The following is a 26446-nucleotide window of genomic DNA, read 5'->3' on the forward strand; positions in this document are numbered from 1 at the left end:
AGTCTCACATTTAAAGTTTTTACTGTACTGTATCTCCTACTCCCCTGAATCATATTGTTAAGTACAGTAAATCAAATCTCCAGAACTTTTACCACAGCTAGGGTTATACAGTAGTGAAGTAATGAGACACATGTACAACAATACCCTTATACAAGTGTAAACTTTGCCATAGCTCCATAGATGTGGGTTCCCACGAAGCCTTGGGTGAAACCGGGTAGCCATTTTGTTAACCCGCTCAGTGCTTGAGTCTGGCACAATATTGTACAGTAAAATAGTTATTGTGCAATTCAAGGTGGTTTCTTTCGCTATAGCAATGAACTAGACATCTGACACATGCGCAGTGGTGATTATAAAAAGTGACTTCTGGTGGATGATATGATGCTGGGAGACTTATTGTGCCACTGTGCGACTAGGTGCACTGTGAGGAGTTGTCGGGACAAGCACCAAATGCAGAATAGATGAGGGTGGCTCCATCTGTAGTAGCACCAACCATAATTATACTCTAAAATGTCAATCAAATGTTTTTTTTTTGTTGTTATCATGCCTCCCAATGTGCCTTATATCAAAATAAATGGAATCTTAAATGTGTGTATTTCAAAGAAACATTAGTGAAGCTGTTGGTAAATAAAAACTAAAAAAATAACTTTAGTGTCTGCCTATATATTGTTGCGAACAAAACTCTTGAACAGTCAAGTTTCTTTTTAAAACTAGTACAAAGTCTGTTTAGTCTTTACAATCTTGGACATAATGTAACTGGCATTAGTGTCTGCTAGAACATATGAAGGAAAAATAGATAAAAGGCAAACAAAGTAATGTTTCTGTAAAAAAAAAACATTTCTTTGGAAAATTGGTTATAATTTCTTCATTAACAAATAATAAGCAGAAAATATGAATTCATGTTGATGGATTTATCAAAGTTGGGTTAAACTTCTTAAAGCCTTGTAATATTTATAGATCTGCTATGGCAATGTCTCTTTATGGTGTCTTTTGTTCCCCTGCTCCTATCGATGCATAATTTCCTTGTTCCAAAGTGGGATATTTAAGTTGATGGAAATATCTTTACGCTGTGCTATATCTGTATGTAGGACAAAGATTTATTTCTGGGATAAGTTCAAAGAAAAGCGTCCTGTGCATTTACCATGACTGAGGATTTAAAAAACATGTTTTCATGAAAAGATATTCCTCTGGTAACTTAAAAAAGAATGTTCACGTTAGAAGTGGATGATATAAGAATTTTTGGAGCATTACATTAGAGTTGTCTTAGAAAATAGCCTTTGTAAATAGCTTTGTTCACAAGGTAAAGACTGTGAAACAAGACTGTGTTCTCTAGAGGCAGCTTTTATTTAAAGCATTTTGCCTGAATTATGTGCTGTAAATACACAGATGCATAGTTTGAATCAGCATGACTGAGCTGACTCATAATTATAATATTTTGAATCTGAATCCCCATGAAAGTAGTTGAGTGCAAAGCTCATAAAGTACAATAATGTTGTGCAATGGATTTTCAAATAAAAGGAAACAAAGCTCCTACTAGGTGGAATATAAAGTCACACTCACTGAGATTTCATAGTAATCTTCCTGGCACAGCTTTTGATGTTAGGATAAAAAGGCTAGGTATTAATTAATTTTTAACTATTCTCGGCCTGGTCTCAACAGAACTCTGCGTTTACTGTTAATTGCTAATTAAGGAGGCCATTTACTGTATCTTTGGCGATAGCAAGACTCCAAAATATTGAATGTAATGTCTTATAATTTCTTATGCAAGCAATATGGCTGTCTCACCTGGTAACTTTTGAGGTTGAAATAAACAACCATGGAAGTTATTACAACATTGACTGCACCAATCATAAACTGTGCTTATTTGAGCTCTACATTTTTTGTATGTCTTTGTGGCTTGTCTACAGTATTTCTGTTTTACTTAACACTTGTGTATTATGTGCATTCAGTTTGATGCCTGTAACACGCCTTGAGTTCTGAAGGTGATTCCTCACCTCTGAGATGAAGTACCGCCAGTGACCACTGGAGGCCAAATTACTGCTTAACAGAAATTTATGCAAAATGATCTGTTTCAAACTTGCTGGATTTGGATGATTATTCTGGTTGATTCTGGTTTGCAGCCTTGCGAATGACGATGCATATGGCCCCCCTCGCACGCCACGTTCGTATGCACAGCTGCGAATGGATGTTTAACATAAATATCCCTTCACAGGCTATGGGGGAACACCCACATCATTCGATATTCACCAACCATTGACTGATGTGGAAATCCCACACACATCGGCAGGAAACGGGTGGGCAGCTTACATCTGGTGCAATTTCCATTGGCACACCCAGTGTTTTCATGGGAATGCCCATAAAATGCTGGGAGCATTCCCATGGGCACGACTTTCCACTGCCACCCCCAGCCCGCAGTCTTGGGTGTGTGCACCATGGAAACAGTCTATTCGCCGTGGCCGCACGCACTCAGCATATGCACATGCCAGACATCAGTCCATGTGCGAGTCAACGATCTGTGTCAATGGACCAGAATAAGGCGCTTGGAGAGAGGGAGCTGTGAAGCTAGAGATTGGAGGCAGGAGGAGACAGGGACGAAGCTGTCATTATGAAGGACTTATAAGTAGTGTATATATCCCACCTATAGGTCTCTTTGGAGCCCTTCCGTGATATCACGTCTAAGAATTGAAGCTGATTAATCCTTATAGACCATTTATCAAACAACATATTTCCCCCAATTACCATCTTATGTGGGATAATTACTGTTGTATTAAATCGAATTGGGTATGTAAATCGAATCTTCTTTGAACTCCTATACCAAATACTGGTGACTTTCGGGATCGCTTTAAGTTTCTCTTTTAAACCTCCGACCTTGTCACTACCACATCCTCTCGTTCTCTATTCCTCCTTCTCCTCTCATCAGATGTCTTATCTCCTGCCCTAAAGGCCCTTTTTTTACTTCATTATATATTTGTAGCATCTTTTTTAATAGATAAAGATTTTATATAATTTTTGATGTATGTTTCACCATATAGATCCAGAATTACCCCTGATGAAGTCCTAAACGGACGAAACGCGTAAAAAGGGTTGTTTCCTGCTCTGGGATCACTCTGTTTGGATTTACCGATCAAAAATCTTTTTATGCCAAAACTATTGTTGTTTTTTTATATGTACTTGATTGCTGTAATAAATACAGATATTTTAACTGTATGCTCTGTGGTGTTAAACTGTTCTTAGGGCGCACTCCTATTACTTTCTTCATTTCTATTTGTATCCATCGTGCCTTTATTAACAGCAAGGCATTATAGAAGTGCTGCCCCCATATTAGCGCAGAAAAAGGGTCACTACCCCTTTGTTTTCGATATATATATATATATATATATATATATATATATATATATATATATAGATTTGTCATGGATATTTTATCACTCTTTTCATGCAGGGAGGGATAGTTTTTACCAGTACTTTTTCTGCTGATAGAAGCAGCAAAGGTTTACATGGCAAGGTTCTATCCCAGCAGTGGTCTTGTGAATGCACACAGGAAGAGACTTGAATCTAGTCTGATAGCTACAGTATTTTATTTATGTATTAAGTTTGTTATGTAGCGCACATGTATTCTGCGCACTTTACAGAGAATATTTAAACATTTGCATCATAGGAGCTTACAATCTTTATTCCCTACCACATGTACACGCACACACAGACTTTCTAGGGTTAATTTGTTGGGAATCAATTAGCCTACCAGTATATATTTGTTTGTTGGAGGAAATCAGAGTACCCAGAGGAAACCCATGTAAGCACGGGGAGAATATACAAACTCTGCACAGTTAGAGCCATGGTTGGAATCGAACCCATGACGTCAGTGCTGTGAGGCAGTAATGGTAACCATTACACCATCCATACTACCCCAGAGCATTTCAAAGATTTTCAGAGCTTTATAAATTGGTCCCTACTTTTCATTGTTTTAATGTGGATTTACAACTTTGACTGTAAACAGTAAATTTACAAATAAAATGTTAAATTAAACAATGTTCCTCTTGTCCATTTACATGGACAAGAAGAACATTAATAACATAAATAAATTTACAAAGCGAGGACATTCTTGCCAATCGACTGTCCGAATGTAGGTGGATTGGCACCTTTTTACACATGCACCTAACATTTCTGCCTCCCCTCCCCCAGGAACGCCTAATGAAATTATATGGATTTCTACGCAACTCCAACATGTGTGCCCTTGTGATGTGTGCAGATTGAAAACGCCACATTTCTTTGAATCAGACCAAGGATTATTTATCTATTGAGACTGTTGGAGAAATTGGGGAAAAAAAATCACAGATAATGGTATTAAATGCACAGCAATATTGTTTCCCTCTACCATATTAAGTTTTATGTTTCTTTTCCAAAAGTGTCTTCTTACATACAAACAACAGCAGCTTGACATTTCTGTGACATTTCAATGTTTTGAGTCTGTCCTCTCACCGCATGACACTGTGACAGTAATGCTGTGTGTTCATTTCTGATGTCAAGTTTAAAGCAATAGGAAGAGGACAGAACAGCTGACAGCTCACTGTCCTCACAGTAGTGCTTACTTTACAGGGTAAAAAATATACCATTTATCATAACCATGTCGCACTGCACTGAAAGTGTCTCTCTCAACAGAGCCAGCTGCTGCCATGCACTCCCACTGTTTGTCAACCAATGGAATCAGCCCTGCCCCTGGGCCATGCAGACTGCAGGTCTCATGGGCTGAAGAGTTGAGAGAATGGTCTCCACCACACACTTACAGAGTCAAAGGAGCCCGCATACACACTATATATCCCGGACACTCTATCCAGGAAGAGAGTGGGTGATGCCAGAAATCTTTGCCATCCTCCACCGTGTAGCCCTGGTACCCACCCTTCTCCAACAGCTGTACCATAAGGGGAAAGCTGAGTTTCGCCTCTCATTCTCAGGCACATTTCTTCTGAAATATCCTCCAAAAGGGCTGAACCTGATATGCTGTAGGAGGTACTGTAGCTCTAGTTTGAAAGGAAAGCTATGGGGTGCTGTACCTTGGTCCGTGAGCATCCCTGTATTACACCCATCAGCACACCTATGAGTGGATTGGAGCACAGGGAAGTGATTGCCTGGGAAGTCCCATACCCTTCTACCTTTGTGTGTGTGATACCTTATACCCCCCTACCCCCACCAGTGTACAACACATTGTACATCCATTACCTCTTTGTGCACATTACACTCTGTAGAAGGGATGCCCTTTGTAATATTTTGGATACCTTGCAGCTCATGCTAAGATGAAGGAGCACAGAATTGTGAATACCCGGTGAGCCCTTTACCCCTTTGACCCCTTTACCCGGTGAGCCCTTTACCCCTATGACACCTTGACTCATCTAGCCCTGGCTACATGGTGGAGGATGGCAAAAATGTCTGGCATCACCCACTCCCTGGATAGAGTGTCCAGTGCGGGCAGCTCTTTGGTTATCTAGTGTGGATGTGGGCTCCTTTGGCTCTTGAAGTCTGTGGTGGGGACCATTCTCTCAACTCTTCCGAGACCTGCAGTCTGTATGGCCCAAAGGCAGGGCTGATTTCATTGGAGGACGAGCAGTGTAGGCTGCATGGAAGCAGTTGGCTCTGTTGAGAGGGAGACATTCAGTGCAGTGTGACTGGGTGCAAGGAAAGCGGCAAGTGCTGGAGGCAGCTGTGTGTGTGTGTGTGCGACATTCTGTATCCCCCTACTCTACTGTGTTTTTCACAGTGTACACCCCTTAACTGTTTGACACCCTGTACCCCCCTTTTCCTGTGTGTGCATTTGAGACACCTTTCCATTCTTACCATGTGTGTTTCACTCTGTACCCTCACTCTACCAGTGTGTGTCACCCTGTTTCTCCCTATTCTGTAGAAAGGAGGAACTTTAAAAATGTTGGTATTAGGTCTACAAACTTCTAGTTATGTTCCTGGTACAAGACCAAAAAAAGGAATGAAAATATAAGCAATAAAATAAGTGAGAATTGCAAATTATGGACACAATAGGAGCTGATGATGAGTTGCCTGTATATGAGCCCAGTTGCTTTGTTACTGAAAAGAAATGTTTTTAAAATTAAAAATCTTCTATACAGTAATTTAGCAGACAAAATATTAATTTGACACTATGAATGCTATAGCAAAAAGAATATTAACATATATATAATAATATAATAATATAAGCACATCAATGAAGTTAGCAAGTATCATCTTCAGATGAGAATTTGCCATAATCCAGTAAGAAATGGTAAACATTATAATTATCATCAGTGTATATTTACATCAGCCTTAAGGCATCTGCAAGTGATATGATAACTGACATGTGCCTCTGTGTTGGTCTGCATCTGTTCGCAAGTACACAAACACACTCTTACTGAACTCCGTCCATGGTAATCTGCCATAGGGCTATTTCACATGCCCCGGCTCCTGCCGGGCGGCGAAACCCCACATGGCCAGGAAGCCATGCCACACACAGCGCAGTTAATAATGGACACAAATGGACACAAATGTGTCCATTCACATGGGATGGCCATGGCCTGGCCGCCCGGTTGCAGCTGGATCCCACCACTGGAAGGGACGGCTGCCAGACTGTAGCCATCCCCTCCATTGTAAACTACTGTGTACGGCATGGCTTCCTCACCGTGTGGGATTTCGCCGCCCGGCAGGAGCCGGACCGTGTGAAATAGCCCATAGTTGATAATAAGTTAATGCAAACATGAAAAAAAATATTATACTGTACTGTAAATAAAAATAAAAAAATAAATAAAAAAAACACAAATTAATAAGTCCATGCTCTCACAGATGAAGTTCCATATCTTTTATTTAGTTGGATCGTCGGAGCTAGCGTTCCGGCAGCCAATCAGGAGTGGCAGTGGTGGCTCCTGATTGACTGCTGGACCATGAGCTCCTATTGGCTCACGGTCCAGCTGGAGTGTTTAAAATAGCCACAGACCTGCTATGATTATACAGCAGCCCACCCTTCTCTGCCCTGCTGTCATGGCCTAACCTTGTGTGCGGCTGTCGGCTGTGTAAATTACAAGGAGCGGCAACATCTCACTCCCCCTTGGCACTGAACAATTCACTCTCCTTGGCAACTAGCATGTATTCCCTCTTGGAAATGAGCATGAAGTCCCCTTGGCATTGAGCAACCCCCATGGCAATGAGCATGTAGGTAAGTGACACCTATGTGTCAAATATGTAATGAGAATCATGGTGTGTGTGGCATAATGTGTAACTTGCATCAATGTGTGTAACACAATGTGTAACGGGCATTACAATGTGTGGCCTTATATGTAATAGGCATTAGCATTACGGTGCCTGACATACTGTATTATGTATATGTATTACAGTTTGCGGAGTACTGTGTAACAGGCATTATGGCATGCAGAGTACTGTGTAAAAGGCATTATGGCATGGTGATTAAGAATAATATGTAACATAATGTAGTTTTGTGTACCTGTTTTATTGTTCTTAATGAGTATTTAATGCATGAATTATTAAGCTACCTATTGGTATATCTTTTAGTATACTTAAAATGGTCATTTGTACATAGAAGCTGTTGTTCATTTATTTGAATCCCACCACCCGATTGAAAAGCCGCCCTGTGCGGCTTTTCCCTGATACGTGTCTTTGAAGGAACCAGAATGCTGGGAAACCTTGCTGTTCTCATCCCCGCCAGCACAACTACAAGTTTGGACTCCTGCGGCAATGACTAGCCATGCCATCCAAACACTGGCAGCAAGCGACGGCTGGGTTCACAGATCACCTGCAAGCCGCCAGTGGTGAGGTCTCCCGCAATGACTGAAACAATCATGCCGGGTTTGAGGTCAGGCTGCCGGGCATTCAGTGCCATCCACGGTGCAACAGAAACCATCCCAGACACTATGCAGCAAACCAGCTGGTCTGTGCGAGCCCTTCATACATGCCACAAGCTTTAGTCTGCCTGAGGATGTTACTGCATGGATGCGGATGTTATACCAGTGACACTTGGCTACCCTCATGGAGGTAATATTACCCACTTTTTCAATTATATTATTCAGTGGATAGCCCTGCTGTGATACGCCATTGATTACTGGCTGCCTTCAGTGTCGGTGCAAGGCGCCGGAGCGCCCCAGGCGGGGGGGGGGGGGGGGGCGCCCCGGCGCTCACCCGCTCCACGGGTGGGGGGGTGGGGAGGAATACGGCCGGCGCGCTGATCTGGTGGGGGAGGGATACGGCCGCCGTGCTGTATCCTCCAGTGCATATATAATTACTCACCCAGGTCTAGCGCATCGGGCGGGAGGGAGGGAGAGCTGGAGGTCCTGGCTTAGCGGGCAGGAGGGAGGCCTCGCAGTTCAGTCCCGGCGCAGTGTGACTGACATCTTCCTCCACCCGCACCGTGTACAGCCGCTCAGCCGGGCAGCGCTGAGCACTTGGCTCACCCTCAGACGCTGCCCGGCTGAGCGGCTGTACGCGGTGCGGGTGGAGGAAGATGTCAGTTAACATGCACCGGGACTGAACTACAGCGCAGCGAGCCCTCACTCCTGCCCGCTAAGCCAGACCTCCATCTCTCCCTCCTGCCCTGCTCCCAACTTCCGCCCCCCAGTGGCCAGCGCCCTAGGCAAATGCCTAACACTGCCTAGTGGTTGCGCCGGCCCTGGCTGCCTTCCAAACTTTTTGATGCTATCATACAAAACAAAGAATATTGCCTTTTATTTAATTCTGATTGTGGATCTGAGGCTTATTATATATCAAGTGCACAATTTATTTAACAGCAAGCTTGCTATTACTCACAACTGAACTTTTAATACAAATTGTTCACTTTATATGTAACTTTGCATTCAGCACGTATTGTGTTTTTTTTATTTCTATTTTATAGTTTACTTATTTTTATTTTATTTTTATTTTTTAACTTTATTTCTTATTCTGTAATCCGTGACAGCAATACATTTTGTTTTTTATTATTACTGTGATCAGTTGTACAGTATAACTAAACGCCCCACGTTCTTTATCTATTCCTAAGAACTCAGTAAGACCTCTGAAGATGTCCTATGGTATCTGTTGCCACATCATTAGCAGCAGATCTACAAAGCCTGTAAATTACGAGGAAGGGCATCCCACAGATGCTTGATCAGATGGAAATCTGGGGAATTTGGAGGCGAAATCAACGCCTTAAACTCTTTTCCACATTCTTCAAACTGTTCCTCAACAATCTTTACCGTGTTTTAGGAAGCAATATCCTGCTGAAAAAGGCCATCAAGGAATACTGTAGTCATGAAAGAGTGTACTTGGTCTGAAAAAATGTTTAGGTAGGTTGGATATGTCAGTAACATCCACATGACCCAAGGTTTCATAGCATAACATTGTCCAAAACATCACTGCCTTTACTTGCTTGCCTTCTCCCCATAGTGCAATCCTGATGCCAGCTCTTCACCAGGTAAATAGCATACAAGCACCTAATTGTCCACATAATGTGTTTTCATCAGACCAACAATAATTCTTCCATTGTTCCAAGGATCAGTCACTTGTCAATTTTTGGGGCTATTGGCAGTGGGCAGGTGTCAGTATGGAGAGGTGTCAATATGCACAGCTGAGATTCATTGTGTGTTCTGACACCTTCGATCATATCCAGCATTAACTTTGTTAGCTATATCTATATGTGCTAAAGCTGCCATTCCATGAGAAGAGCTACTGTATCACATGTGCAGTAGCTTCGCTCCCAATCAATGAGCCTTGGGCTCCCATGATCCTGTCTCAAGTTCACTGGTTGTACTTCCTTGTACCACTTTTGGACAGTATTAATCACTGGGTTGGAGATTGAAAGGTTTACAGTGTCTAGGTAACTCAATAGGTCTCATGTAGACATTCTCATGTTGACATGACAACTGTTGACCCAACTCAGAGGCATGTCTGGAAGTAGTTATGCTCCTTGAAGTGCTTTGGGACATTGCTTATTGCACAACCAAACCCGAGCAATATTGGTCACCTCAGCTAGTTATTACATTAATGAGGCGCACAAACAGTATCAGAAATAAACAATGTCTCTGATCTCTCTACGTGTTAGCTACACAATTGTGGGGATAAGACCCAAAAAATCCATGTAAAAGCATTCAGGTATGACTTACCAGGCGTTGACTATTTGCACCTGCAATCACACAATGTAATGTCTATGGATCACGGGTGTAAATATACACTCGTGCCTGCGAGAAATGAGTTGCAGGTGCAGATATATGCATCCAGGATGAGCCTGGCACCATCTGTATATAAAAAAAGCTGCATCCATCTAACAAACCAACCAAACATTTATCAATCTCAAAGCAATTGTTACTGTTTCAAAAAAGGAAACTGCATTTAAAATGAATTCTGCTGCAGACATTACCTTGACATCGACCCAAATACTTGACTTCAATTTTCTCCTGTTTCTGGCATGATGCCTCTTTGATTTGACATGGATTATCGTAAGATTTCCCATCGGAAGCACATACTGGATTGAAACTGATGTGGGAGCAGTCGATGTTACATACACACCTATGAAACAGTACAGTAGTTTAGAATAGAGGCTGCATAAATCAAAACAAACTTTTGAACAAACTATCAATATTAAGTTATGTCAATGAAAATTATTGAACCATTAACTATGTCTTTTGTTCAGTACTGATAAACTGTATTGTACAATACATATTATTGTGTATATTGGATAAAATCATTACTATTATTTTATTGTTCTATGGGTTTTATAAAAAGAACAAAGTAAATGATTACAGATAAAACACAAGTTTTCCTAACATAAGGCATCAGGTTCCGTGCATGTTACAAGTCACAAGTCTTTGCAATTACTAATTTATATAATTATATATTATTTTAGATATTTATATATAAGTACCAATACTAATTTATAATAATAATAATAATAATAATAATAATAATAATAATAATAATAATAATATTTACTGTATATAGCACTTTTCTCCCAATAGGACTCAAAGTGCTCTCTTTTAGTACAGTATTCAGATTATTCACATTTTTCTAATGAAGTTATTACATCAGAACACTCTGATTATATAAATGTGTGCTGCAGTTTATACTTGTATGCAATGAGTTTCCAGTCATATAAGTGCTAAAAATGCTAAATGATTACATTATAACCAATTTTATAATGTGCCACGTTTCACCAAAACAAAACTGCTGGTAATTTGTTACTAAACTTGTTAAAACATTCCAGAAATGCATTTCATAAATATATATAATAAAGGTTATTTTACAGTACATTACTTAAATAGTTTACAGTTGGGAGCAAATCAATTTTCATTTAGGAAAATCATATTGCAATTGTGTGTAAATAAAACAAATTCTCATGTATTATAGGAAAGATAATGCTAGCTTATACATGTAATTTGTAACAAATAAGGGACATATTTTCTTTTGATGCTGCAATATATATCTTTGAACTAAAATGTGCCCCTTCCTCCTAACTCTAAAGCTAGATTTATTCTTAACTCTAAATGAGCCCTGGAGACTAATCATGTATGCCTGTGAGTCAGCTGAGCTTTGGGATTTCAAATACAGTGTGAACATCTTTAGGAAATATGATCTGTATTTGTACAGTATGCACATCTTTAGGAACTTTTATATGTATGTGTACAGTATGCACATCTTTAGGAAATATATGTATGTTTACAGTATGCACATCTTTAGGAAATATATGTATGTGTACAGTGTGCACATCTTTAGGACATATAATATTGTGGGTTCGATTCCAACCATGATATTGTGGGTTATGGTGGGTTCGATTCCCACCATGAGCCTAACTGTGCAGAGTTTGTATATTCTCTACTTACTTGTGTAGGTTTACTCCGGGTACTCCGGTTTGATCCCACAATCCAAAAATACACTGGTAGTCTAATTGGCTCCCAACAAATTGACCCTATAATGTCTGTGCATGTACATGTGGTAGGGAATATAGATTGTAAGCTGCACATCTTTAGGAAATATATGTATGTTTACAGTATGCACATCTTTAGGAAAAATTATATGTATTTGTACAGTATGCACATCTTTAGGAAATATGATCTGTATGCAGGGGCGGATTTAGGGATGAGGGCGCCCCTAGGCACAACAATAATGTTTACTAAGTAGGACAGTTTATAGGGGCAGTATCTGCATGTCCTATCCATTTACACTCTATTTAAGATGGAATATAGTACAGTACAGTGGATATTTAGCAGTTATTGGTACATTTTGGGCTGACAGTACTATCACAGGCATCCAAGTGCCGCCCCAAAACATGTGCCCCCCCTAGGCACATGCCTCACCTGCCTAATGGGAAATTCAGCTCTGTCTGTATGTGTACAGTATGCACATCTTTAGGAAATATGATCTGTATCTGTATGTGTACAGTATGCACAGCTTTAGGAAATATGATCTGTATGTGTACAGTATGCACATCTTTAGGAAATGTGATCTGTATGTGTACAGTATGCACATCTTTAGGAAATATGATTTGTATGTGTACAGTATGCACATTTTTAGGAAATATAATCTGTATGTGTACAGTATGCACATCTTTGGGAAATATGATCTGTATGTGTACAGTATGCACATCTTTAGGAAATATAATCTGTATGTGTACAGTATGCACATCTTTGGGAAATATGATCTGTATGTGTACAGTATGCATATCTTTAGGAAACATGATAAATATTTGTACATTATGCACATCTTTAGGAAATATGATATGTATCTGTACAGTATAGACATCTTTAGGAAATATGATATGTATTTGTATGGGTATAAAAAGTGATAGAACTTTCAATTGTTGTATTTAGTATGGGCTTTCTGTCAACAAATGAAGGGCCTAATTTAGATTTGATTGCTCATTTGATCTGCAGATATGAAGATGACTGATAGTAGTTATCCATCCCCCAGACAGAGTGAAAATGTAGCAATCCTTTATCCTGTCGCACATCCATATGCAATTCACTCACCAGTGAATGATTTCTCAGTCTGTGCAAAAGCGAGTATGTCTGACCTTTCCACAACTCTGTGAAAAGACAAGCTAATCGAGGCATGCACTGATGTCACACACCCTCCCTTAGAACACCTGGGCAATCCTGCGTTTTTCCTAACAATCCCAGGAAATGGCAGATGACCACCCACAAAAGTGAACTTCCTGTCCGTAAAATTGTGAAGGGATTGTGATTATATATTTTCTCACACTTTGTTCTGCTGTATGCATGCCACGATCCGTACACTTGCACATTTAGTAATCGAACAGACTGCAAAATTGCACTATAGCGATCATCTCTGAATCAGTACAGTACAATCAGTGTACAGTAACACTTTAAATATTACATTATATTGCACCAATAAATATTACAGTAGCATTCAGCACAATATAAAGTTTGCCGTTGCACAGAATGACAGGCATAGAGTGGATCTGATTCAGAGGTGGGTGTTATGTAAAAAAATAAATTGTCCAATGGTTGTAGATATGTGCATCCACAGGAGCCGCAATGTTCATGTGCAGACCTACTCACCTTTCCCCAAAAGCTGCAACATGATGCACATGCTGATAGCGTGACAGACAGCATTACATTAATTGTGTACACTTCAACCCAATATTTTGGACATATCACAGCCAGTCCGATGGTTTGCAGAAGATCCCATGCACGCCACACAACAGAGCAGCAGAACAGAGAAGCTGGCAGTGGGCATCTTTTTACTTAAAACTCCTGGTGCAGCTTTAACATCATTAACCCCTTCACGACATTTGACGTATATATACGTCATGGCCGGGAAGTACTTCCCGACACATGACGTATATATACGTCATGACTTTAAACTGTCACTGCGTCTCGAGACGCAGTGACAGAGGGACGATGTCTGCTGTCCCTGACAGCAGACATGTCCCTGCATGCCCAGGGGGGGCTGCGATGTCGCCCCCCCGTCGGCGATCGCTGTGATTGGCTGTTCAGTGTGAACAGCCAATTACAGCGTTTTCCTGTGTTACCAGCGAATCAGACGCTCGGTAACACAGGTGTCAATCACCGCCGGGCGTCAGGGGGCATGAGGGGGTCATCGGTGACGATGACACCTCACCCCACCCTCACCCCACCTGCCCCCAAGGCTGTGATTGGTCCGTGGGACCCACGGACCAATCACAGCCAAGGCGCGACATTTAAACTAACGGTGACTGCGCTGCAGACGCCATTCCGGTCTGGAGTAGCGTGCAGAGCGGTCACCGTGCCTATCTGCCGTGATACTGACCTGATCCTTGCTAATACTTACCTGATCCTTGCAAATACCTTACCTGATCACTTGATCACTGCTTGTAGCGTGCTGGACGCTTCCTGGATCTGACTTCCTGAGACTTCCTGCTGCTGCTGCAGTGTGATAGAGAGATAGAGAGATAGAGAGAGAGAGATAGAGAGAGATAGAGAGATAGTGACAGAGAGAGCTATATTTTGTGTCTGCTACCCCCCCTTTTTGGGGGTGCAGGGGTTTTTTATATATAAATAACTGTCGCTGCTGCTGCAGTGTCATAGTGATAGATAGTGATAGATAGTGAGAGATAGTGATAGATAGTAATAGATAGTGAGAGATAGAGAGATTTGTGTCTGCTACCCCCCCTTTTTTGGGGGTGCAGGTTTTTTTTTATATATATAACTGTCAGTGCTGCTGCTGCAGTGTCATAGTGATAGATAGTGATAGATAGTGAGAGATAGAGAGATAGAGAGAGATAGTGACAGAGAGTGATAGAGAGTGTATATTTTGTGTCTGCTACCCCCCCTTTTTGGGGGTGCAGGTTTTTTTTATACATATAACTGTCAGTGCTGCTGCTGCAGTGTGATAGATAGTGATAGATAGTGAGAGATAGAGAGAGATAGTGAGAGATAGAGAGAGATAGTGACAGAGAGTGATAGAGAGTGTATATTTTGTGTCTGCTACCCCCGCCTTTTGTGCTGATCACTATATCTGAGGTGATCAGCAACTTTTTGGGGGTGCAGAGGTTTTTTTTTTTTATATATACCTGTCAGTTGCTGCCAGTTGCACCAAAGGTTGTGCACCTGCTGCCCCTCACTGGTAATCAGTGTCGCATCACTGATCACCTTTTTTTTTTTTTTTTGTGGGTGCTGTGTGGTCTTTTTTTAATTTTTTTTTTACACACACTGTGATTTTGTGGGTGTCCTGTGGCCACTGTGCGCTGATCAGTGACGTACATCACTGATCAGCTTTTTCGGCACAGGGTTGATCTATTTTTTTTTTTTTATCAAATTCCTGTTGCCTTTGAGCGCTGTTCAGTGACAGGCGTTACTGACCAACATCTGTGCTCAATTTTTGGCGCAGGACCTTTTTTTTTTTTTTTTAACCCCTTCAATTTTTTTTTTTTTTTAACCCCTTCAATTTTTTTTTTTTTAACCCCTTCATTTTTTTTTTTTTGTATAAAGTATTTTTTTTGTTCTGCACTACATACACACAACACACTACATACCCCCCGGGTTGAAATAAAGTTTGTACCCCCCCCTACACTATACACGTGTTGAAACATTTCACTACCAGTAACACAAAAATAAAAATGTCATCCCAAATGTCATCCCAAATGTCATCCCAGTCATCCAGAAGAATGTATTCAGTGGAGGAGGCATATGCCATGCTTGCCTCTGATTCTGACACAGCCAGTGATGCAAGCGGGGAATTTGAAGGATTCGTCTTAAGCTCCTCTTCCTCCTCTGGTGATGAGGGACCCCCTCAAAGACGCCCCCGTAGAGCAGCTGAGACCCCCCCCCCAATAATTGATCTCGTATGGACCCCACCACCAGACAATTTTGAGCCCCAGGTTCCTGAGTTTTTGGCCATGCCAGGAATCCAATTTGATTCCACAGGTCTCAGAGAAATTGACTTTTTCAAATTATTTTTCTCTGATGATTTTATAAATTTAATGGTGGACCAAACTAATTTATATGCCCAGCAGTTTATTGCTCAAAACCCCACGTCATCATTTGCTAGGTGGACCCCTGTAGATGCAGTAGAGATGATGACGTTTTGGGGTCTGGTGTTTCATATGGGCATAGTAAAAAAGCCACAAATTAGGCAATATTGGAGTACAGATGTTCTGTACAGCACCCCATTTTACCGTATGGCCATGACTCGGACTCGTTTTGAGGCAATCCATAAATTTATACATTACACCGATAATGCACAGTGCCCACCCAGAGATGATCCCACCTTTGACCGGCTATTCAAAGTCAGGCCGGTCATTGATCATTTCAGTGCCAAATTTGCAGAGCTATACATCCCTGAAAAATTTATTTGTATTGACGAGTCCCTTGTGAAAGCACCACAGGGTACACCCACAAGTTTAGGGTATATGAAGGGAAGGATTCAAGAATTGAACCGCCAGAATGCCCCCCCTCCCTCGTAGGTGTTAGTGGCAAAATTGTCTGGGATTTAATGCACCCCTTCCTGGATAAGGGTTATCACCTCTATGTGGATAACTTTTACACCAGCATCCCCCTGTTTAAGGCCCTTGGTTCAAGAGGTACAGCAGCTTGCGGTACTGTGCGCAAGAACCAAAGAGGCCTCCCCAAAACGCACATTGCCCAAGTAATGAGAAGGGGTGAAAGCAGGGGAATATGCACCGAAAATATGTTGTTGGTCAAATATAAGGACAAGAGGGATGTCCTTATACTGACAACAATTCATGGAGACAGTACCACCTCCATCCCTGTACGAGGTACCAGTACCCACACCTCAAAACCAAATTGTATCCTAGATTACAATAAGTACATGGGCGGAGTGGATCTTTCAGATCAGGTACTGAAGCCGTACAGTGCCCTGCGGAAAACAAATATCTGGTACAAGAAGCTGGCCGTGTATATCATCCAGATGGCACTGTATAACGCTTACGTGCTATTCCGTTCTACCGGCCAGAGGGGGACATTTATGCACTTTCAAGAGGAAGTCATAAAGGGCCTAATATTTGGGAACCAGCAGGCAGAGGGCCCCAGTACTTCTAGTACTGGCCCCCGTATTGTACCAGGGCAGCATTTTCCCAACGAAATCCCCTCCACTGCAAGAAAGGGCAGGACACAAAAAAGGTGCAAAGTTTGCTATAAAAAGGGAATAAGAAAGGAAACTATTTTCCACTGTGAAACTTGCCCCGACAAACCCGGCCTATGTATAAAGGAGTGTTTCAAAATATACCACACATCGATGGATTATTAGGTTCATCATTTCACCGTGCATCGGGGGTCTTGCTAATGCCACATAGCACCCACCATTCATTCCACCAGAATCTGAGCTGCAAAATCCAAAAATCACTCCTTCCCTTCTGAGTCCTGCCATGCACCCAACTGGTATTTTTTGGTCACATGTGAGGCATTGCCGTACTCTGGAGAAATGGGGGCACAGATTTTGGGGTGCTTTGTCTCCTTCATTCCTTGTGAAAATGAAAAATTTTGAGCCAGAAGTACATTTTTGTGTAAAAAAATGTAATTTTTCATTTTCACAGCCCAGTTGTACCAAAATTGGTGAAACCCCTGGGGGTTTGAAATGTACACTATACCCCTAGATGAATTCCCTGAGGGGTGTAGTTTGCAAAATGGGGTCACTTGTGGGGGGGGTTCCACTGTATTGGTAATGCAACATAGCACCCACCATTCATTCCACCAAAATCTGTGCTGCCAAATCCAAAAATCACTCCTTCCCTTCTGAGTCCTGCCATGCGCCCAACTGGTATTTTTTGGTCACATGTGAGGCATTGCCGTACTCGGGAGAAATTGGGGCACAGATTTTGGGGTGCTTTGTCTCCTTCATTCCTTGTGAAAATGAAAAATTGTGAGCCAGAACTGCATTTTTGTGTAAAAAAATGTAATTTTTCATTTTCACAGCCCAGTTGTACCAAAATTGGTGAAACCCCTGGGGGTTTGAAATGTACACTATACCCCTAGATGAATTCCCTGAGGGGTGTAGTTTGCAAAATGGGGTCACTTGTGGGGGGGTTCCACTGTATTGGTAATGCAACATAGCACCCACCATTCATTCCACCAAAATCTGTGCTGCCAAATCCAAAAATCACTCCTTCCCTTCTGAGTCCTGCCATGCGCCCAACTGGTATTTTTTGGTCACATGTGAGGCATTGCCGTACTCTGGAGAAATTGGGGCACAGATTTTGGGGTGCTTTGTCTCCTTCATTCCTTGTGAAAATGAAAAATTTTGAGCCAGAACTGCATTTTTGTGTAAAAAAATGTAATTTTTCATTTTCACTGCCCAGTTGTATCAAAATTGGTGAAACCCCTGGGGGTTTGAAATGTACACTATACCCCTAGATGAATTCCCTGAGGGGTGTACTTTGCAAATTGGCGTGACTTGTGGGGGGGTTCCACTCTATTGGTGCTTTGGGAGTCTTGCTAATGCAACATGGCACCCACCATTCATTCCACCAAAATCTGTGCTGCCAAATCCAAAAATCACTCCTTCCATTCTGAGTCCTGCCATGCGCCCAACTGGTATTTTTTGGTCACATGTGAGGCATTGCCGTACTCGGGAGAAATTGGGGCACAGATTTTGGGGTGCTTTGTCTCCTTCATTCCTTGTGAAAATGAAAAATTTTGAGCCAGAACTGCATTTTTGTGTAAAAAAATGTAATTTTTCATTTTCACTGCCCAGTTGTATCAAAATTGGTGAAACCCCTGGGGGTTTGAAATGTACACTATACCCCTAGATGAATTCCCTGAGGGGTGTACTTTGCAAAATGGGGTGACTTGTGGGGGGGTTCCACTCTATTGGTGCTTTGGGAGTCTTGCTAATGCAACATGGCACCCACCATTCATTCCACCAAAATCTGTGCTGCCAAATCCAAAAATCACTCCTTCCCTTCTGAGTCCTGCCATGCGCCCAACTGGTATTTTTTGGTCACATGTGAGGCATTGCCGTACTCGGGAGAAATTGGGGCACAGATTTTGGGGTGCTTTGTCTCCTTCATTCCTTGTGAAAATGAAAAATTTTGAGCCAGAACTGCATTTTTGTGTAAAAAAATGTAATTTTTCATTTTCACTGCCCAGTTGTATCAAAATTGGTGAAACCCCTGGGGGTTTGAAATGTACACTATACCCCTAGATGAATTCCCTGAGGGGTGTACTTTGCAAAATGGGGTGACTTGTGGGGGGGTTCCACTCTATTGGTGCTTTGGGAGTCTTGCTAATGCAACATGGCACCCACCATTCATTCCACCAAAATCTGTGCTGCCAAATCCAAAAATCACTCCTTCCCTTCTGAGTCCTGCCATGCGCCCAACTGGTATTTTTTGGTCACATGTGAGGCATTGCCGTACTCGGGAGAAATTGGGGCACAGATTTTGGGGTGCTTTGTCTCCTTCATTCCTTGTGAAAATGAAAAATTTTGAGCCAGAACTGCATTTTTGTGTAAAAAAATGTAATTTTTCATTTTCACTGCCCAGTTGTATCAAAATTGGTGAAACCCCTGGGGGTTTGAAATGTACACTATACCCCTAGATGAATTCCCTGAGGGGTGTACTTTGCAAAATGGGGTGACTTGTGGGGGGGTTCCACTGTATTGGTGCTTTGGGAGTCTTGCTAATGCAACATGGCACCCACCATTCATTCCACCAAAATCTGTGCTGCCAAATCCAAAAATCACTCCTTCCCTTCTGAGTCCTGCCATGCGCCCCACTGGTATTTTTTGGTCACATGTGAGGCATTGCCGTACTCGGGAGAAATTGGGGCACAGATTTTGGGGTGCTTTGTCTCCTTCATTCCTTGTGAAAATGAAAAATTTTGAGCCAGAACTGCATGTTTGTGTAAAAAAATGTAATTTTCCATTTTCACATCCCAGTTGTACCAAAATTGGTGAAACCCCTGGGGGTTTGAAATGTACACTATACCCCTAGATGAATTCCCTGAGGGGTGTACTTTGCAAAATGGGGTGATTTGTGGGGGGGTTCCACTGTATTGGTGCAACATAGCACCCACCATTCATTCCACCAAAATCTGTGCTGCAAAATCCAAAAATCACTCCTTCCCTTCTGAGTCCTGCCATGCACCCAACTGGTATTTTTTGGTCACATGTGAGGCATTGCCGTACTCGGGAGAAATTGGGGCACAGATTTTGGGGTGCTTTGTCTCCTTCATTCCTTGTGAAAATGAAAAATTTTGAGCCATAACTGCATGTTTGTGTAAAAAAATGTAATTTTCCATTTTCACATCCCAGTTGTATCAAAATTGGTGAAACCCCTGGGGGTTTGAAATGTACACTATAACCCTAGATGAATTCCCTGAGGGGTGTACTTTGCAAAATGGGGTGACTTGTGGGGGGGTTCCACTGTATTGGTGCTTTGGGAGTCTTGCTAATGCAACATGGCACCCATCATTCATTCCACCAAAATCTGTGCTGCCAAATCCAAAAATCACTCCTTCCCTTCTGAGTCCTGCTATGCGCCCCACTGGTATTTTTTGGTCACATGTGAGGCATTGCCGTACTCGGGAGAAATTGGGGCACAGATTTTGGGGTGCTTTGTCTCCTTCATTCCTTGTGAAAATGAAAAATTTTGAGCCAGAACTGCATGTTTGTGTAAAAAAATGTAATTTTCCATTTTCACATCCCAGTTGTACCAAAATTGGTGAAACCCCTGGGGGTTTGAAATGTACACTATACCCCTAGATGAATTCCCTGAGGGGTGTAGATTGCAAAATGGGGTGACTTGTTGGGAAGGTTCCTAACTTTTAGCACTTATGGTGCCTAGAAACCTACATGGTGCCTAAAAAAAAATCTCATAAAAAGGAGGCTCCAAAATCAAGTAGGTGCTCCTTCTATTATGAAGCCTGTGGTTTGGTCAACGTGCACACTAGGGCCACATATAGGATATTTTTGAAAACACAAGAATTGAGGGAATCAATTTTTAGTCACATTTCTCTAGTAAAATCTACTGTATTTGTTAGAAAAATGTATTAAAATTGAAACTCTGCAAAAAAAAAGAAATTTTGAAATTTCACCTACACTTTGTTTTAATTCCTGTGAAACACCTAAAGGGTTAACAAACTTCCAAAATGCTGTTTTGAATACTGTGAGGGGTGCAGTTTTTGAAATGGCATCATTTATGGGGGTGTCTCACATACAAGTCCCTCAAAGTCACATCAGAACTGAACTGGTCCCTAAAAAAATCAGTGTTTGAAATTTTCTTGAAAATTTGAGAATTTGCTAGTCATATTTGAAGCCTCCTAGTGTCCAAAAAAATGAAAAGGGGGTTGAAATAATGATGGCAACATAAAGTAGACATATGGTCTATGTTAGTTATTAACTATTTTGAGTGGTATGATTATTTGTCTCACAAGCAGAAAATTTAACATTTTGCATATTGCTAAATTTTCCATTTTTTCACGATATTTTGGTATTTTTCACAAAAAAACACAGACTGTATCGACCAAAATTTACCACTAACTTGAAGTACAATGTGTCACGAGAAAACAATCTCAAAATCACTGGGATAAGTAAAAGAAAAAAAAGTTATCCCCACTTAAGTGAGACATGTCAGATTTGAAAAAAAGGGCTCTGTCATGAAGGCACAAACTGGCTCTGTCATGAAGGGGTTAAGCAAAGCCACAGTGTACAAAGACACAATAGCTTTGTGATAGGTTCCACATGTGAATCACTGTAATGGTTGCATACCACTGGTAGTGCTGCTGGCAAATGTTGCCAGCCTATGGAAACAGGACATTTTCCTTGCAAAGTAATAAAATGGAACTAAAAGGGTACAATGTCTGCTCTGCAGCATAATGTATTTGGTTGTATTACTGTGTAAATGGTGTGTGGTATTAGTGAAAACATATATATTTGGTTCAAATGAGTATGTATTAAAATGACACATGCATACAATGTATGGCTACCAACTGTGCAAATTTAGGCAGCACTGTCTAAATTGTATTGGACTTTACTTTCTTCTCCACAATATAGACTTTTGTCCCAACTGCCGGAAGGAATGTGAGTGTATCCTACTCCTTACCACAATGATTTTAGGGGATGTGATTGTGCATTATTAGCAATAGCCTGTCACTTCAAAAGCTCCAGACATTCTCCAGTGGGACATAATACACCACAAAATGACCTCATATGGTCATGTCCTCAGGATTACACACAGTAACCTCATCCTTATTTAGTGTATCCCAAATCCCAAAACACGTTTTTGGAGGTATGAAACTGCACAATACATAATATACTAAGAGAGTCCATCAATTTATATTAGTACACAGTACAGCACTATGCCAAATGTGTACAGTATACAAAGCTTATTCAGTGGATACCTATACTTACACTTGCGTTTCCTCCCAAAATAGTGGGGAGGCTACCTAAAATCGGATGGCCCTACCCACTAGCCATGAAAGTCTGGAGGTAAAACTTGAACCCCCTCATTGCTAGTTAGGGAACTAAATGCCAATTCCAGGTGGCTGGATCCATGATCAGATATATCTACAGTATCTATCCATTCTGTGTCTAATCTGTGGTGATAACTTTTAGCTTAATTTGACTTCCATGAAATGTTGTTACACCTGTTGAAAATTTTAGCAAGAATTATCAATGACTGAGCAGCTAGTGTACAACTGATGTTATTCACTGTAGCACTAGCAATCAAGTGCTCTCAAACAATAAAAAAAAGTTCTTAGTTCTGGCTGAGGGGGTCCAGAGCAGTATAAAAGTGAATAATCTTCATATGTGCTGCAGTAAATAGGATACTAGAAATGTCAATGAACCTATTGAATATGTGTAATGAATGACCATGGTAAGAGTTTCTATGAAACATTATTATTAGTTCAAACAACAAAACTTTTACCTAAACTGCCCATGCAGAGAAATTTACTTTGGTTTTGGACCAGTGAAAATCAGTAGTTTTTCCAATACACATAAAGGTTAATGCTCAGAACATGCATTAGCTTAAAAATAAAAAAATAATTATCTATACTTTTTGAGAACACCCACTATTGCTGTGGATCAAGGAGCCTTCATCAACTTCCAAACAAATGAATGTGTTTACTGTGAGAATAGATGTGCGAATATGTTCAAAACCATTCTTAAGCAAATTTACGGCTGTACGATCAGATTTTGCATATACGAAAATGTATTACAGTGGTGGTAATGAAAACTGCATAGACTGTAAAATATATCACTCTGTAAATGTGTCTAAAGTACCACCCATTGAAAATTAAGGATTCAATAATTTCTTACTAACTCAAGCAATTTTCAAGATATTTTTCTCTCACAGTGATTAGGAAGTTCTTTGTAACCAGGTCAAATTCTTCACAGCAATTCACATTAGATTGATTTAAAAGAAAACAAAGAGTTCCCCACAACAGTGCAACACCTTAAAAATGTATTAACACATTGCACTGCAATTCGCACATTGGAGGCACTCGATATTGATATCTGGTGTGCTGGCGGCAAGAGGGAGAGTGGCCCCATCTGTATCTACCACACAGTGGTGTCCTCCGAGGGGTAACTTTCTTCTCAGCATAGGTAAAACCCATCAGCAATTCTCCCATAAGTTAAATGCCACCAGCCTGATGTATTTTGGACCTTTAGGTCCTATGTCAGTGTGTGACAGCTGATACCCCACATTGGGGGCATCTGTGACTGAACTGTCCCCTGACAGACACCTGGGGTGAAATTTAATAGGATGAGAGATTCAGAAAGTGAGAGATTAGGGAAGAAATCTCCAGTTTTTTAAAGCGGCAATCATTTACACTTCAAAAAATCAAAATCAAACTGGTTTTGCAGTGCAAATTATTGCCACTTTAAAAAACTTGAGATTTCTTACCAAATCTCTCACTTTCTGAATCTCTCATCCTATTAAATCTCACCCATGGTCTCTGATGGCTTACTAAAACCTTGCTACTGTAAAACCTTTTTATTAGGCCCAAATGGAAAATGTGGGTCTGAAAAATCTGTAAATAGGTTTTAAAAAGATATTCCACCCTGTATTGCATATTGCATAAATTGTTTTATCTTGATCCCTGAAGCCCAAGTACTGTTTTTACTGATATGTTTTTCCTTACAGAAAATGTCCAAGAAGCAATAGGATCCACAGGCAAAAGCAAAACACTGGCCACTACAGTTCAGATAACACAACAAGAGCATCAACAAGGTTAATCTGAATGCGCATGTTTCCACAATGGCAAAACTACCAGAAGAGACATTGGACTAGATTAATATTAGTCAAGATAAGGACAAAAGATCTACACATGTTGCCTTGCATTTGTCGTAATCTACACCAATGAAAACATGGACTACAGATACATTTGAATATGTATGGATATGTTTGAAATAGTATACATTTTCCAATTGCTCGGATTCTTCAAAACAATTTGAAAATTGAGCTAATGACTATGATAATTAACTATCCGACACAACTAAAACCTACTCCACTTTCAAAAGGTTCTCTCAAGCAAGTTTTACTGTTGTACTTCTAGTTTAATTTTTCTCGGTTCACCTTCTCACAAGCCTCAGGTTATTGGACTAAATATCCTATCTGTGCCGATGTACAATGAATCATCTTGTTAGGCAACCCGTCCTGTCACATAAGAGCCCATAAGCAATCTAGCTGAACATGCCAATTCCCCTTAGTGTTTGTCACTTGAAGTACGGTCGTTTGCACTTGACCACTTTTGTGCTGGAGAATTAAAGAAACATATCTTGGCCAGATTGATTTTAAGAGATTGCTTTTTCCGATGAACGCTTTGCAGCTCTCAGACACTGTGTCTAGGCCTTATATCTACTTAAATGATTCAGCTACACATTTTAATGTGGACATGGCATAGCATGAAATGCAGTCTCTTCTATAGTAGTATAACTAACATTCCATGCAATATATCAACAACTTAGGGGCTTATTATGATTACTGCTTTTTTATAAAAATAATTAGAAAATTACAATTTTATCCCTTACTACACTGAAAAAAGTATTTGAATCAATGTATTACAGGTATTTTGCATGAGATTCACATAAAAAAATGTCTTCCATTAAATAAAATATGCATGAAGTCCAGGTTTTTACCCATTTGTAATGAGAAATGTGGTAATGATCCACTTGGGACATTTTATCAGTAGAAGCCCGACATTGATAACGCTATCTTCAGATGGTGTTACCAGAGGCTTTCTTTCAATTATCCCAATTTTCTAATTAGTTACATACAAATTGTATTATTATTATTATTATTATTATTATTAATAATAATAATAATAATAATAATATTTTTAGATCTCTCCTCTCTCTTTCTCAGCTGCCTCTCTGCCCTGTCTCTCCCCTAGCACAACCCAGTTTCACAGAGCTCCAACATCCAACTATCCTGCAGGCTTCCCAGTTATCCATGTCTGGAAAAATAATAGCTCTCTGCAACATGTTCTTGTTCGTTGGGGCAAAGTTTTCGCACACCTCCAAATATTTACATACGGCCACATTTCATACTGTACGGTATTTGGTTTGGGATACAGTAAATGGGCCCATTAATGTTGAATACTGATTACTTGCTGAAGGATTACAATTACAAAAACCCTATTTAACCCTTTAAGTACCAGCATTTCTGTGAGAGATGTGCAAAATATCTGCTAATAATGCCAGCCTCATTCACATTTGTTATATAAATTCAAATAAAAAATGTTAATAAACATTAAAAGTCATTATGATGAATAAAAATATGTGCTTGGCAATTTTCACACCTATTTTGACAAATTCACTTGGCAATCAAAAGGTTAAATACAATATTGTTTTATAATTGTAATACAAACCGTTTTATCCAGCAGTAGAGTCAGGGGAGTAACCAGATATTCGTAGGCCCCATAGCAAAAGTTTGTAAGGGCCCCCTATTTAGCGACTGATGGTGATAAATGTATGTAAAACATATTACTTAGACAGTAAAGATGGGCCCCCTTCAGCTCTGGGCCCCATAGCAGCTGCACCCCTTGCACCTATGGTAGTTACGCCCCTGAGTAGAGTTGGTTCACAAAATAGAAATGTAAGTCTAAATTTACAATACGCACTATTCAAAGCCATCATAACTTCAGCGATTTCTTTCGTTGGATTTTTTGTATATGAGTATTTATTTTCAGTACACAGCCATTTACAAACCATGTGTACAGTATTATGTTAAATGTAATTGCTGCTGTAAATCCACTGATAATGACATTACTGTATGCCTCACTTTATTAACGTAAATGATAATTGAAGGTATTCAAGTGTAAAAATAAATATTATATTTGCATTGGCATTAATATACCAATGTAATACTGTGATGTTTGTACATGTGACAGAAGGATCAGTTTGCACTAACCTTGCTTTCATCTTGTGATAAATTACTTATGACATGCTGTCTGTTTTACACTCTGTTTTACATTCCATTCTCTTTCTTGCAATGTTTGTTTTAAATAATTAGATATAGTAACATTAGAAAATG

At 40.5% G+C, this 26446-nt stretch overlaps 1 protein-coding gene across 1 annotated transcript in view; it reads right to left on the reverse strand.

The window, feature by feature from the left end:
• The window catches only part of TMEFF2 (transmembrane protein with EGF like and two follistatin like domains 2), a 697773-nt gene that overhangs the window by 152737 nt on the left and 518590 nt on the right, over window positions 1-26446 (reverse strand). Inside the window, exon 6 of the mRNA XM_083153496.1 lies at window positions 10373-10521. Coding sequence (XP_083009622.1) covers window positions 10373-10521 — 149 coding nt within the window. The remainder of the gene's footprint in view (window positions 1-10372; window positions 10522-26446) is intronic.

Source organism: Crinia signifera, chromosome 7, assembly GCF_055691185.1.
Source record: "Crinia signifera chromosome 7, ASM5569118v1, whole genome shotgun sequence".
Taxonomy (NCBI): domain Eukaryota; kingdom Metazoa; phylum Chordata; class Amphibia; order Anura; family Myobatrachidae; genus Crinia; species Crinia signifera.